At 35.9% G+C, this 14804-nt stretch overlaps 1 protein-coding gene across 1 annotated transcript in view; it reads left to right on the top strand.

The window, feature by feature from the left end:
- prtga (protogenin homolog a (Gallus gallus)) overlaps window positions 1-14539 on the top strand; it is a 35482-nt gene extending 20943 nt beyond the window's left edge. Inside the window, exons 11-19 of the mRNA XM_016293200.1 lie at window positions 7936-8031; window positions 8445-8631; window positions 8792-8919; window positions 9048-9197; window positions 11330-11491; window positions 11646-11769; window positions 12713-12851; window positions 12981-13079; window positions 14009-14539. Coding sequence (XP_016148686.1) covers window positions 7936-8031; window positions 8445-8631; window positions 8792-8919; window positions 9048-9197; window positions 11330-11491; window positions 11646-11769; window positions 12713-12851; window positions 12981-13079; window positions 14009-14380 — 1457 coding nt within the window. The 3' untranslated portion in view covers window positions 14381-14539. The remainder of the gene's footprint in view (window positions 1-7935; window positions 8032-8444; window positions 8632-8791; window positions 8920-9047; window positions 9198-11329; window positions 11492-11645; window positions 11770-12712; window positions 12852-12980; window positions 13080-14008) is intronic.
- Window positions 14540-14804: the final 265 nt, after the last annotated feature.

Below are 14804 nucleotides of genomic sequence, written 5' to 3'. Positions count from 1 at the left end.
TCACCTTCCCCCCTCTGGCCTCTGACCTCTGACCCTGCCAGACCAGTGCCTAAGTGCTGGTCAGTGTTGATCTTCCCATGAGCCTCTGGAGGAGGGCGTTGCACGTTTGTGGTGTGCTCGCCCTCTCGTGCCCCGAAAGGTCACTCTCATCCAGGCCTGTAATTCAGTGGTGGTCATGAATGCTGTCCCACAATGCTTTGCTTGACCAGTGGCCATCTGTGGCCGTAGAGAGGTCAGCCAGCTGATATTCAAATCAGAAAAGTCCAGTTCTGGACATAATATTTGCATAAGTTTTACATGAAATGACTGATAGGAATTTAATTTAATGTAGGTGGCCAAATATCTCAATTGCTTCGCCTAGACAGCACTGAGGTTAAATGCAGAGCAAATAGAGACTTTTGCTTAAGGATTTCAGAAAAACCCCAGTAATCTCACACGTGTTTTAGAAAAGATCCCAAAATGCCTCAAACTGTGCTCAGATTCTGCAACCAAGTCAGAAATTTGAGTATGAGCTTATACATTTCTCATCAAATGATCTGAGCAGCTCTTTACTTTTACTGGATGACAACTAGTGACTCATTTGTGTCTGATTTTAAGAGATAATCTGAGACAAAGTTCATACTTAAATGAAACATAACCGAGAACTACATAAAATACAAAAAATATTTTTTTTACTTGGTACATTTGTTGTTTTCCATTACAAACATCTAAACATTCTTAATTTATTCATAGTTTATTTGCATAATGCAAAATGTTAAGATACAAAATGACCTAAAAATATATTTTTTAAATCAAATTTAAGTAAGTTTTGGCTTATATATCTGTCAGTGGGGTAAGAAAAATAATCTTGTTTTCCCTTTGAATTAAGTTTATTTTTCTGACCCCATAGAAAGTTTTATTTTTTTCTTGTTTTAAGCATAATTGTTGATTTATTTATTTTTCTGAAAACAAGACTTAGTATCTTATGTAATTTTGCATCTCAGGGATTTAAGAATGATTAGATATTTGTACTGAAAACAAGACAAAAATACTGAGAATGAACTTTTTTTATGTGTAGTTGAACGATTGAAATATTATAGAGATCTCTTTAATGAATTATCCTTGCTATGATGCAATATTCATTGCCAAATAGACTTTGTAAGACATTGTAAGGACACAATTGTCAACTTGTTTGTTCTTGTTTTTTTACAAACAGAAACGAGTCGAAATTTGCCGTTACTGTGGATGTAGTTTAAGCTGTAATTCAACCTTCGTGCTGCATTCAGAGAGATGTGAAGGAGCTGAACTCTATTCATTAGAGTTGAGACACCTCTCAGGGAGAGTTTACGGTTTATCAGTCCAGGGGAGGTGAAAAGAGGAGCAGAGAGCACTGGAAGAGAAAGCATTGGGAGGTTTATGGCGTGTTTTATGTCTGTAGGGGGACAGAATGTGGGACGAGCTTCACTTCAAAGATCCTCATATAAAGCTCTAACACCCCCAACCAAACACACACACACACACACACACACAACTGATGATGACCATTTAAAGCAAGTAAACCTGGTAACTTTCACATGATTCATGATGCAAGCTTCGCATTTCTGCTTTTAAATCCTCAGGAACCCTGACCCCATAGACTTCCATTGTAAAACTGAGAAACTAAATTAGTTTCTGTGGTAACATCATGTTACAGATGCTGTTGAGCGTGTTGTACATGATGTTTCTGCTCGTTTGTTCCTCCGGCGCGCGTCATTCATGATATTTAGTGTGAGGTCTGAGGGTTACGGCCTCTAATGCTCACTCTTTAATTAAAGCAGGCTCGTTCATTTAGCTCGGCTGTAATATCCATGAGAGCTGACCTCAGAACCACACACACACACACACACACAACTGATGATGACCATTTAAAGCAAGTAAACCTGGTAACTTTCACATGATTCATGATGCAAGCTTCGCATTTCTGCTTTTAAATCCTCAGGAACCCTGACCCCATAGACTTCCATTGTAAAACTGAGAAACTAAATTAGTTTCTGTGGTAACATCATGTTACAGATGCTGTCGAGCGTGTTGTACATGATGTTTCTGCTCGTTTGTTCCTCCGGTGCGCGTCATTCATGATATTTAGTGTGAGGTCTGAGGGTTACGGCCTCTAATGCTCACTCTTTAATTAAAGCAGGCTCGTTCATTTAGCTCGGCTGTAATATGCATGAGAGCTGACCTCAGAACAGCGGATGGGCATTTTCTATATTGATTTTCTACAGTTGGCTCAGTGGAGATTTTCAATTAGTGGAGATTTGTTGGTAGTGGGGTTTACAAAGTCAGCACCCTAGCAACTGCATAGCAACTTGAATAAAAGCACTTAGAACACCTTAGCAACCCCATAGCAACGCCTGGAAACCATCCACAACGCTCTAGGCAATGCAAAGCATGTTTATATAGCACATTATTTCATACATAATGGTAATTCAAAGTGCTTTATATTGAATATATTGAAAATAAAAAATACATAAAATGATGCAGTGCAATCAGTTCTCGAGCGTCATGATGGTAAGTTTTGCACATTTCTTCAGAAATGGTAAAAATCTAGTTTATTTTGTAGATATTTGTTTATAATTCAAAAAGTTTTTCATTATAGTGAGGTAAAATATCTTGCATATTTCTAGGCTTTTGCTGATTTTTGAGGGGCCTTATGACCCCTTTTGCCAGAAATGATAAAAATCTGGTTTATTACTGTAGATATTCCATAATAGATATTTATATATATTTCTAATAAATATATATAAACATTTTATCGAGGTAGGATACAAATATTTAAGCTTTTGCCAGAAACTGAAAAAATTTAGTTTATTTTTGTAGATATATTTTGTACATATGATGATATTTGTCTATATTTCATGATTTCTTCATACTTTTTGGTCTCTGAAGACACTCAGAAACAATCCTGATACACTTCAGAACTATAGCTGTTTATTAGTAGCCTAGTTCTTACTGTGGCTTATAGCTAGTGTTAGTGATGTGATCAGACTTCCCAAACTGTGTGCCACAGCCCCCTGGTGGGAAGTAGAGGTATTGCGGGGGCGTGGCCTAGGCAAAAGCAGTCAAATTAAAATATTCTATTTTGAATAATTTTTTCCCCTCATAATATCAGTTTGAAACTTATCAAAATTAATACTTCCTTTATATTATAGTGAGGTGAGATACCTTGCATATTTCAAAAACTTTTGCTGATTTTTTTGTACGTTCTGTCCTGCATGTGCGCTGCTCCCTGACCCTCTCGACAGGATTTGACTTGCCCAGATTCCATGTCAGAGGTCAGAGGTCAGATGTCCCCCTCTCTCAGTGTGTGTGGTTAATATCTCCGGGCTATTGTACCGTAGGGAGGCTGTTGTCCAGGGTGGATTTGGGGTTTAGGGTTCGAGGTGTTTCTCTTGAGTACGTGCTCTTTTGCATCGGCTGTGTACCAAACCGAATGTCAGTGACTTAACAGGCAGCATTTTGATACCTCCTGGTTTCAGACAGACTTCCAAGGCACCATAACGTCACATGTAATGATATCGGATGAATTCGGCTTTAAAGATTTACCATGCAAATATGTAATGACTGAAGTACTTATGTCTTAGCAGAAATGGAATCAAAAATTGAGATTTATTTTAAAATTAAACATTTTTTCAGCATATCTGACCTGCTTTAGTTTGACATTTTTATTTTACATTTTTTTTATATATATATATATATATATATATAGCGAGAGAGCGAGAGAGAGACAAATGAATTGACAGAATCGTCGTAAAATATTTTTTAAAAATACAAAATTTGAAATATTTTAATTTTTTTTTATATATATATATATATATATATATATATATTACAATTTATAGATAGATAGATAGATAGATTTGAGTGAAAAAAAAACATTATTTAAAATGCATTTGTTTATTTTATTTAGCTAACTGTTGTTTGTGGACTCATGCACGTCTTACTCTCCATGCTATTTAAAGTGTGTTTTGTGTGTTGTTCCCCGTCCAAATACTTTCTTTATCTCTCTCTGAATGCTGATGGCCTGGAGAAAGAGACCTGTCTTGTGTCCCTGACCTCTGACTCCAGATTCCTAAGGAGTTTTATCTGTGTGTGAACTTTGACCCCTGACCGGCTCCACGGAGCCTCTTCAGAGTTGTGGATCTCAGAGCCACACCTTCCTTACCGAACCGTCCAATCAGGACAGGACTGCTGGGTTTGGCCCCGCCCCCTCAACCCCCGCTCTATAGATCCAGATCTCAGTGGCAGTGATGTTATGTGTGTGCATCCATCAGTCTGACTGATAGTGATCAGATTCACCATTCTGCCCATATCAGTGATGATCTAATGCTTCATCTGTCTGAGATCCATATCGAGGCCTTTAACCCTCAGTCTGATCATAGTTCATCAGTGCGCTCATTGTTTTCTCTGTAACAGTAACTGGGCAGTTGACTAATTATTTTTGTTCATTATGCATTTAGTTTTCATGACCGCATATTAACTCATGGCACATGATGGCAGTGTTGTTCTTATTAACTAAAGCTGAAACTATTAAAAAACATTTTAATTGAAATAAAACTGAAATATAAATATTAGATGGAAAAACATAAGCTTAAAAAACTTGAATTAAAATTTCTGAACATTTGAAAAGTTGAAGTACTAAAATGAAAAACTGAAGTAAAAAATAATTAAAACTAAGTAGAAGTGTGTGTGTGTGTGTTTATACAATATATATATATATATATGAAATATAAAAAAGACAAAAATACATATCAAAACTACTTAAACTAAAATTAAAATGTAACACTGACTCATAGCAGGGTTATTATACTAAAGTAAAACTAAAACCATTAACAAAACATGTTAGATTACTTGAAATAAAATTAATCTTAACTGAAATATTATTATATTATAATATTATATTATAAACTTATTTCAACTAGTTGCCAAAGAGACATTTCTCATTTTTGTTTAGCTTAACTTAAAATACCTAAAATATCTCAAACTAAATGAACTAAAACTAATACATACAAATTAATAAAACTATATAGACATTTAAAAAAACAAACAAACTAAAAGACACATAACAAAAACACAACAAAATGACTCAAGCTTAAATTAAAGTGAAAAGTGAAAATAAAACATCTAATTCAAAATATTAACAAAAACTGTAATAGTATTTCAATTCATTTAAAATAATACCGACTCATGGAATATTTGTACTTTTAATAATTGATTTTTTCACACCGCAGGACTGTTAATATGAATAGCACAAAAGCTAAAAAAAATTTGAAATAGTGGAATAACTTTACAGAATCACAAATATACACTATAGATACACATATATGTAGTATATTAGTGTAAATGTACATTTTTACCCTTGTTGTTGAAAACATTCATGTCCATGTTATGTGTCAGCTGCACAGTTGCAGACTCTCAGGATTGGTTTAGTTGTAGGATCTGACGCTCAGAACATGTTCAGTAATGTCAGTCTCGTGTAGCGCCACCATGTGACCAAAGTCAGTACTACAGGACAGTATGGAAACTGCAGCAACTTGTTAGTTTCAATGAGTACAATTTTCCCACCTTGAATATTTACTCGATAGAAACCATAGCTGTTGCTGGCATATCACTGTAAAATCACAAAATATTTATTTATAAATAAAATCATTATAAAAAATAACAAATACTAATTTTAAATGATTTTAAATGTGCATATTAGCATGTTTATCAGGATGTTTAAGATTATGTTTTGTGTTCAAACCTGTAGTTTATTCTTGTTATGCTATACAGTCTATTAGATAATATTTCCTTGACTAAAAATAGCTAATTTGGCATATCTATAAAATAGTTTTTATATGTTGTCTAATTAATGCAAAAAAATACTTGGACAGTAACTTCTAGAGTTTTGTTATTGTAATTTTTAATAATGCTTCCTATGAGTTTCATTTGAATATCTGAGCCCAGATGATCAGTTTCTGATCAGTTATCAATTTTTCTGTCAGTCCGAGGTCCCTTTATGATGCTTGAGGTCGTGGTTTTGGTCACGTGGCTGACCTCTGTGTGTGTGTGTGTGTGTGTGTGTGTGTGTTTCCCATGGCCTTTGGGTCTCTGATTTAACCTCTGTGAATGGTCTCTGATTAACTGGTTGTGAATGGGATGTGGCCGCTGGTCAGTGGTCAGTTAGTGAGAGGGTGAAGCAGATGGATGACGGGTGGATGAACTGAACGGGGGATGGACACTCGTCTTTTGTGTTGACCAGCAGGAGGATTGAGCGCAAACTCACTGACCAACACCTCCAGCTCTGGGCATCTGCTGATGATTAGAGACACATGCACACGTGCTACACACACGGCACCGCTATCTAATACACATACACACACACACACACACACACACTCACACACGTCCGCTGACCATATACATCTGCTGTTACACACACACACACACACACACACACACACACACGTCCGCTGACCATATCCATATGCCCTCACTTTGTGTTGACCAGCAGGAGGATTGAGCGCAAACTCACTGACCAACACCTCCAGCTCTGGGCATCTGCTGATGATTAGAGACACATGCACACGTGCTACACACACGGCACCGCTATCTAATACACATACACACACACACACACACACACACTCACACACGTCCGCTGACCATATACTTACACACTTACACACACACACACACACACACGTCCGCTGACCATATACATCTGCTGTTACACACACACACACACACACACACACACACACACACACATGTCCGCTGACCATATACATCTGCTGTTACACACACACACACACACATTCTCTTATGCCCCATACACACATTAACTGACCAAAGCTTTTTAAAGTCTGATCACAGATTACATGCTTTACAGGAAGAAATAAGATGCCATTCTATTTTGACAAGAAATCTATATTGTTGCCACAAAAAAATGAATTTTCTGGAGGGGAAAGTGTTTGTGTTTCAGTTGTAGCAGACATAATGCATAATTTCATAAACTGTCAAGCTTCATATGATATAGTATGTATGCATGTATGTATATATAAAGATTATATATACATGCATACATATATATCATATGAAGCTTGATATATATATATATAAATGTACATACTGTGCTGGGTAGATTACAAACAAATTGATGTCTGTTACTGATTCCAAAATTAAATGAAATAATTTGTAGTTAGTAACGCAATCCACTACATTACACATTTCAGGTCATATAATCTGATTACTTTTTGATTACTTTTAGATTACTTTTGACCTAACTTTTTTATCACATAGATTTAAACAGGATAATCTTGTAATACATTGATATAAAAATACAAAGAGAAAAAAATATATTCCATTTGGTGTTAACAAGATGAAGTGCATTAAACATTATATTAAATCAAAGTTTCCCAAACTGCGGTTAGTGAGTTTAATGAAAAGCTAATAACTAAATAAATCATACATTTTTTTAAATTTTTAAAAAAAAATTTAACTTTTAATAAAAAATATTAAATATCATACCTGTTTACCTGCATGTCATGTGACCATGTGAATAAAAATGTAGTAACTAGTCTGATTACAAATCTTTTAAAATGTGATATGATTTAATTACAAGTGGAACCTGATGACGTAATTAAGATTACATGCAATCGGTTACTACCCAGCACTCACACACACGCATACATATATATATATACATATGAATATAATGAAGTTAATTTTAAACTTTTAAAGTTACTTTTCTTTCTTTTTTTTTATTGCTTTTTATTGTTCTTTTTTGTATTTATGTCGCTTTTGCCATAAATCAGCAACTTTCTTGATAAATGAATTCATTTGTCACTGTATATGTGAACACCCATATGTTCCATTTGAAAAATACTGTAGAAACTAATTTGATACTTGCATTTTTCTTCTCGTCTCTCTTTATTACAGACCCCAGGAAGAAGTACCATGTCAAACTCTTGGCCTACAGTTTCATGGGTGAAGGATACCAGGCCGACCAGACTATCAGCACACCAGGATGTGTTTGTGAGTCTAGCGACCGACAAGATTTCTATTTCAAATAAATGCTGTGTTTTTGAACTTTCTATTCATCTGTGAATACTGAAAAATAAAATGCATCACCGTTTCCACAAAAATATTCGTCAGCACAACTGTTTTCAACATTGATAATAATCAGAAATGTTTCTTGAGCAGCAAATCAGCATATTATACTGATTTCTGAAGATCATGTGACACTGAAGACTGGAGGAATGATGCTGAAAGTTCACAGGAATAAATTACATTTTACAATATATTCACATAGAAAACAGTTCTTTTAAATTGTAATAATATTTCAAATTTTTACTGTATTTTTAATCAAATAAACTCAGCCTTGGTGAGCAGAACAGACTTCTTTCAAAAGCATTATCATGAAAACATATTTTTATGTTTGTTTGCAGCGGTCCGTGATCGTCTGGTCCCGCCCCCTCCGCCACCTCATCACGTTTACACCCACAGTAACTCCTCCTCCTCTGTGTTCCTGCATTGGGCCCGACCCGCTTTCACTGACGGACAGACGGTCAACTACACGGTCCGCTGTAACCCGGTGGGACTGCAGAACGCCTCGCTGGTGCTGTACCTGCAGACGTGAGTGTTACTGACCCCAGAATGACACACACACACACACACACACACATAGACACTCACACACACACACACACACACACACACAGATTGTGATGCTCGTCCTCTCATATGTGTATGTGTGTGTGTGTGTGTGTATGTGTGTGTGTGTGTGTTCCTGCAGTGCTGCCCAGAGTCTGATGGTAACTGATTTGCACCCAAACACCAATTATGAGTTTGCAGTCCGTCTTCACGTGGATCAGCTGTCCAGTCCCTGGAGTCCCGTGGTTTACCAGGCCACACTACCTGAAGGTAAACATATATATGTATATACTGTAGAATACAGAGAAAAAGAAGGGGCTTCTGTCTCCATTCTCTGCTGAAGGCTTTGAGTGGTTTTGATTGACAGGTGTCTGTTTGTCTGTCTGTTCTCCGATCAGCTCCCACTCGAGCTCCTGTAGGAGTGAAAGTCACTCTGATTGAAGGAGACACAGCGCTGGTGTCATGGAGACCACCTGACGAGCTCAGCATCGCTGTGACACGCTACACCATCCTGTATGCTTCACGGAGAGCATGGGCGGCCGGAGACTGTATGTCTGTCTGTCTGTGTGGGCGCGTGTGTGTGTGTGTGTGTGTGTCTGTATGTCTGTGTGTGTCTGTGTGTCTGTGTGTGTGCCTGTGTGTGTGTGTGAGTGAGTGTGTGCGTGAGTGCGTGTGTGTGTGTGTGTGTGGGTGGGTGGGTGATTGTCATGATCTTCAGAAATCATTCTAATATGCTGATTTATTATCAATGTCGGAAACTGTTGTTACTTGAAATAAAATAAATGTTAACTGAAACTTAAAAAATCCTAAACGTATTTGAACCATAAACTTATTTTCAGCTAGTTCCCAAAGACATATTTCTCATTTTCATTTAGTTTAACTTGATGATGTACTAAAATAACTAAAACTGTAAAAAAAAAAAAAAGCACACACACAAAAAATGAGTACAATTTTAACAATAATTCAAATAAATGAAAACTATAATAGCATCTCATTGATACTGAAATAACACTCTGACACACTCATCTGTGGCAGATAACGGAATACTTGCATGTATTTGTACTAATGGTTACATTGAAACGAGCATTTTCTGTAAAGCTGCTTTTAAAAACACTGCTTTGTACAAATAAACTTGAATTGAATAGAAATGGAGCATTTCACTAGGTGCTGAAACAGGTCTCTTGTGAACAGCTCAGTGTATATTAGCTCTAAATCCAGTGACTGTAAAAGATGAGCAGGACTGCCGTTCCACACGGATGTCATCTGTTTTCAGTTCCACGCACAGCCCTCCGGATCTAAACATGAGGCCGTGGTGAGGCTCAGACCCTGAGGTCATTCCCAGCCTGCTCTGCAGGATAAATCACACTGCGGTTTGGCGGTTACGGCTGCAGAGATGCGCTGCTGGTTCAGGAGGTTTTGGGTGGTACTGGAATGAGACTAGTCACTAAACCTTTGACATTTAACCCTCAACACCCTAAATCTGTTGGTCACAAATAACCGCTGCGGTGCTGACGGAGTGTTCTGTTTGTAGTAAAACTCTGATCCTGTGCTGTCACATGAAGATGAAAGAGTCCGGCAATAAAAATCCCAGTTGGGCAAATCTCACAAAACCTGTCAAGAACATGCCTGTGTCATATTTCAGCACAAAATCAAAATAAATTTATCAAAAGAATATTTTGCATAAACGTAAACACAATTTTTAATAATAATGTAATGCAAAAATATATAATTCTCAGAATGTATTAAATATTTATGCTTATTTATATTTTATAAATATTTATACAGTTCATCATAGTAATGTTTGTTATGCTGAATTTAATATTTGCTGATTTTAATGAAAAAATCATTGGTTAATTTAGGTTAAATGTGCTTGTTTTACTTTGACATTTATGAAAATAATTTCAAATGCAAAAAATTTAATCAAATCAGAGGTGCCTATACTTTTTACTATGAAGAGACAAAAAATAATTGTTGCATTAAATGAAATGTTGCATTTCTATTTTTTAAATGAAATTCACTTATATTCTGTATCATTTCAATGCAAAAAATAAATAAATAAAAATAAAGCAAAAAGATAAATTATAAATATATGCTTCAATGTTTTTTTCCCCTATAAATATTTGATAAAAAGCTTAAATGAAAATTTGAAATGTTGCCTTGGAAGCTAACTTTAAAAAAAGTAACAAGTTCTAAAATTACTAAAAGGAAAACTGAAGTAAAAAGAAATTAAAAATAAAAATATAAAAAACTGATAACTAATAAAATGGAAAGAAATCACACAAAATTACTAAAACTTAAACTAAAATTAAAATGGAAACTGAAAATATTATTGCAGATTATTAGGTCATATATCAAAGTATTTGCAAATGCGTTCACAAATGTCAGTTAATTGGTTGTTTTTCCTGATTTGGCCAAATCAATGGTCATTATGGACCAGCGTTGGCCTGTGGTTTGAGCATAAATAATCTTGTCGTAATGCAAAGTATACATTTCTATATTTTTTAAATTTGAATTATTTGTCTTTGAGATTCACACAGTTAATGAATGCAGATAAAAGTCATTTGCAAATCAGCTGAAACAGAATTTTCCCACGAGGTCCACAGTAATTTCGAGTCTACGATGTAAATTATTGATAGGTGTATATGTTATATTTGGTTAATAATGTTACCCTCGTTGTCAGGGAGCGTCACGATGGCGCTGCTGGAGAATCTTCAGTCCGGTCAGGTGTACCTGGTGAAGGTCTCAGCGTCCAATCAGATGGGAGACGGGCCGTTCTCACCTGCAGTAGAACTGAGCGTGCGCGCAGACGCAGACGCACACGCCTCCCAAACACACGGCACAGGTGAATAACGGGTCCTGTGTAGTCATGCAGTGCCCTCTTTAAGCTGGGAGATGTTAATATTGCATTCAAATACATGATCTCATTTGAAAATCCACATAGATGGCATAAACTCACTTCACATCATCTTAATACTGTTTTTGTGCTCCATCCGCAGCGTTTTCTGATGGTTTCTATCACCTGGATCAGAGGTCAATGACAGGGATAGTGGTGGGCGTGTGTATCGCTTTAACCTGCATTATCATCTGCATCCTCATACTGGCCTGCAGGAGTAAAAGCAGGTAAGAAATTCAGTTATGTCATTGAAATAGAGCTGAAATCAAATCAAATCAAAATCTTAAAAATGAGAAATGTTGCCTTGGCAGCTAACTGAAAAATGTTTAAGTTGAAGTTACAATTACTGAAATAAAATAAAGCTACAGTAAATAGAAATATTATAAATAGAAAGGTTTTGTTAGAAATATAAATGGAAATATTAAAAATAACTAATAAAAATGACAAAAGCACATAACAAAATAACTAAAACTTTTAAAAATTTAAATAACAACTGAAAATATAAAAATAAAAGCTAATTCAAAATATGAACAAATACTATAGTAGTATAATTTATCATATGTGAGCCTGGAGCACAAAAGCAGTGTTAAGTCGCTGGGGGATATTTGTAGCAATAGCCAACGATACATTGTATGGGTCACAATTATAAATTTTTCTTTTATGCCAAAAATCATTAGGACATTAAGTAAAAATCATGTTCCATGAAGATATTTTGTACATTTCCTACTGTAAATATATCAAAACTTAATTTTTGATTAGTAATATGCATTGCTAAGAACTTCATTTGGACAAATTTAAAGATGATTTTCTCAATATTTAGATTTTTTTGCACCCTCAGATTCCAGATTTTCAAATAGTTGTATCTCGACCTATCCTAACAAACCTTACATCAATGGAAATCTTATTTATTCAGCTTCCAGATGATCTATAAATCTCTATTTTGAAAAATTGACACTTAAACTTAATTTTGTGGTCCAGGGTGACATTTATGCATAGTATAAATCATACATAAAAAACACTGTTGCATGCCAATAAACTTTTTTTTTTTGTTTGCTAATTATTGCATATTATCGGGCTATATATCAAAGTAATTACAAATGCATTCTCAAATGTCAGTTAATTGACTGTTTCCATGATGATTCTGTTACTGACCTGCATTATTCATGACAGGAAATCTTCCGCTACCAAATCCATCAGACAACCTGGAGGACAGACTCCGCCCACTGCTGTCCGTCTGGCCAATCAGAGTCAAGCTGAGAGTGTGGAGGTGATGATGCCCATGATGAGGGATCATTTCATCGACGCAAAGGTATGTTTAAAATGACACATCCCTGCCTAAAAATACCTTTTGTGTGTGTGTGTGTGTGTGTGTTTGTTTTATAGCAGGCAATGTCCTTTGTGGAAACAATATTCTGATGAATGTGTTTTACTGTTTTAGGGTGGAACAAATCTGATCATTAACAGCTATGGGCCAGTGAAGCCCACTGTTGAGAAGAAGAGAAGAAAGAGATGGAACTTCTTTAAGAGGGATAACAAGGTATGAAACGTTACAGTTTTATTAAACAAACGGTCAGATAGAGCCATAATCTAACATCCGGCACAAAAGCATCATGACAGCTGAGAGCATCAGCAAAAGAAATATGAAATTGAAATATGAAAATAAGTTTTGGGGAAGAAAAAACACTGAAAACAATGCTTTTAATTTTTAACAATATTCGAAATTATACAATATAATATATTATGTTCATGTAACATTATTATAGTAAAACTATTTATGTTTAAATGATTTGAAATGAGTATAAATTGAAGGTAGTAAATACTGGCATGATGTATAAAGCTGTGTTAAGGTCAAACTATTAAAAATCGTTTCCTTTAATTGAAATAATATTGGAATAAAATGAAATCAAGTATTAGATTACACATTTAAACTTGAAAAACGTACAGATTTTAAATGTTGCCTTGACAGCTATCTGAAATAAAATAAGATTGTTGAAATACTGACATTGCTAAAACTGAAATAGAAGTAAATTAAAGCTAAATAGAAATGTAAAAGACAAAAGCACATGGAAAAATTAAAAAATGAAAAATTATTTATAAATACTATTATAGTATATAACAATAAATCAACTGAAATAACTGGTTATTGAAATAATTATAAGAACATATTATTAAAAAATAATGTCTTATTTTAATTAATTTAAATAATGCATCAGTTTTTTAACATTACATTAATGAGAATTTGGGGGGAATTTACTTTATTTGCTTAATGTCGCAATCCCAAAAATAAAACAGGCTTAATTTTTGTTTGTTTTCTGCTTTTTAAAGCAAACTAAAATGTTGTATCTGTTCCATTATGCTTTTGGGTTGAATTATGACAGGGTTTACGAGACTCGCTCATGTTAGGTCTCTTCAGTTCAGAAAGTCTTTCTTTCTTTGCTGTTTACTGGTGTTTTCTTCCTCCATCAGGATGTGAAGAGGGTCTCCAGTCCTTCTTATCCCTATCATCATGGCACCACCCTGCTGTGTTACACGGAAACCTCTCCTCAGCACCCGCCGTCCTCTCTGCAGGGCCTGTTTGGGCCACCGGGGGGCGACAGCGAGGGCTCTCATTCCAGCGAGGGCAGCCACGAGACCGGCGACTCGGGACGCTTCTCTCACGATGACACTGAGGCGACCAACCTGTCTCTGGGTGTCGGCAGTCACCCGGCCTCCCTGCGGGGCGAGGAGAGCGAAGCGTCGGCCGAAACGCCCGTCCACGAGGTTACAGAGAAAAAGCTGCATCTCCACATGATCCCAATAACGGAAACAACACTTCAGGAACATGAAATGATGGTTTAGCACAAAACGCGTATGCCCTCTGGCGCCCCCTGCTGCTTAAACGGACTACTGAGCAGTGCTGGACGACCCGAGACGTCCACATGGCCCTCTTTCTCGGTGAATGTATTTTTCTGTTGGTTTTCATAAAAGATTGTGTGTCTGAAAGAAACTAGAATCTCACCCACCTTGAATGTGTTAAAAACAAACAAAAAAACGTCCAAAACGTGCGACGTGAATGTCACGTTTCTGACGTAACCTCAGCGAGAGAGAGCGGAAAACCTCTCTTGACTTCCTAATCTACCTCAGTTTATCTACTAAGTATTTAATGTCCACTTATACACTCGACAGCGTTATTTTCAGCATTAGTTTGTGTGTTTGTTTAATCCTGAAGTGTGAGAAGGTTTTTTAACCCGTCCCGAGTTGGCGAGATGCAGTTTGTTTCACA

The sequence above is a fragment of the Sinocyclocheilus grahami genome, unplaced genomic scaffold (assembly GCF_001515645.1).
Source record: "Sinocyclocheilus grahami isolate Dianchi unplaced genomic scaffold, SAMN03320097.WGS_v1.1 scaffold14.1, whole genome shotgun sequence".
NCBI lineage: Eukaryota > Metazoa > Chordata > Actinopteri > Cypriniformes > Cyprinidae > Sinocyclocheilus > Sinocyclocheilus grahami.
This window is presented reverse-complemented; position numbering and strand designations above follow the sequence as displayed.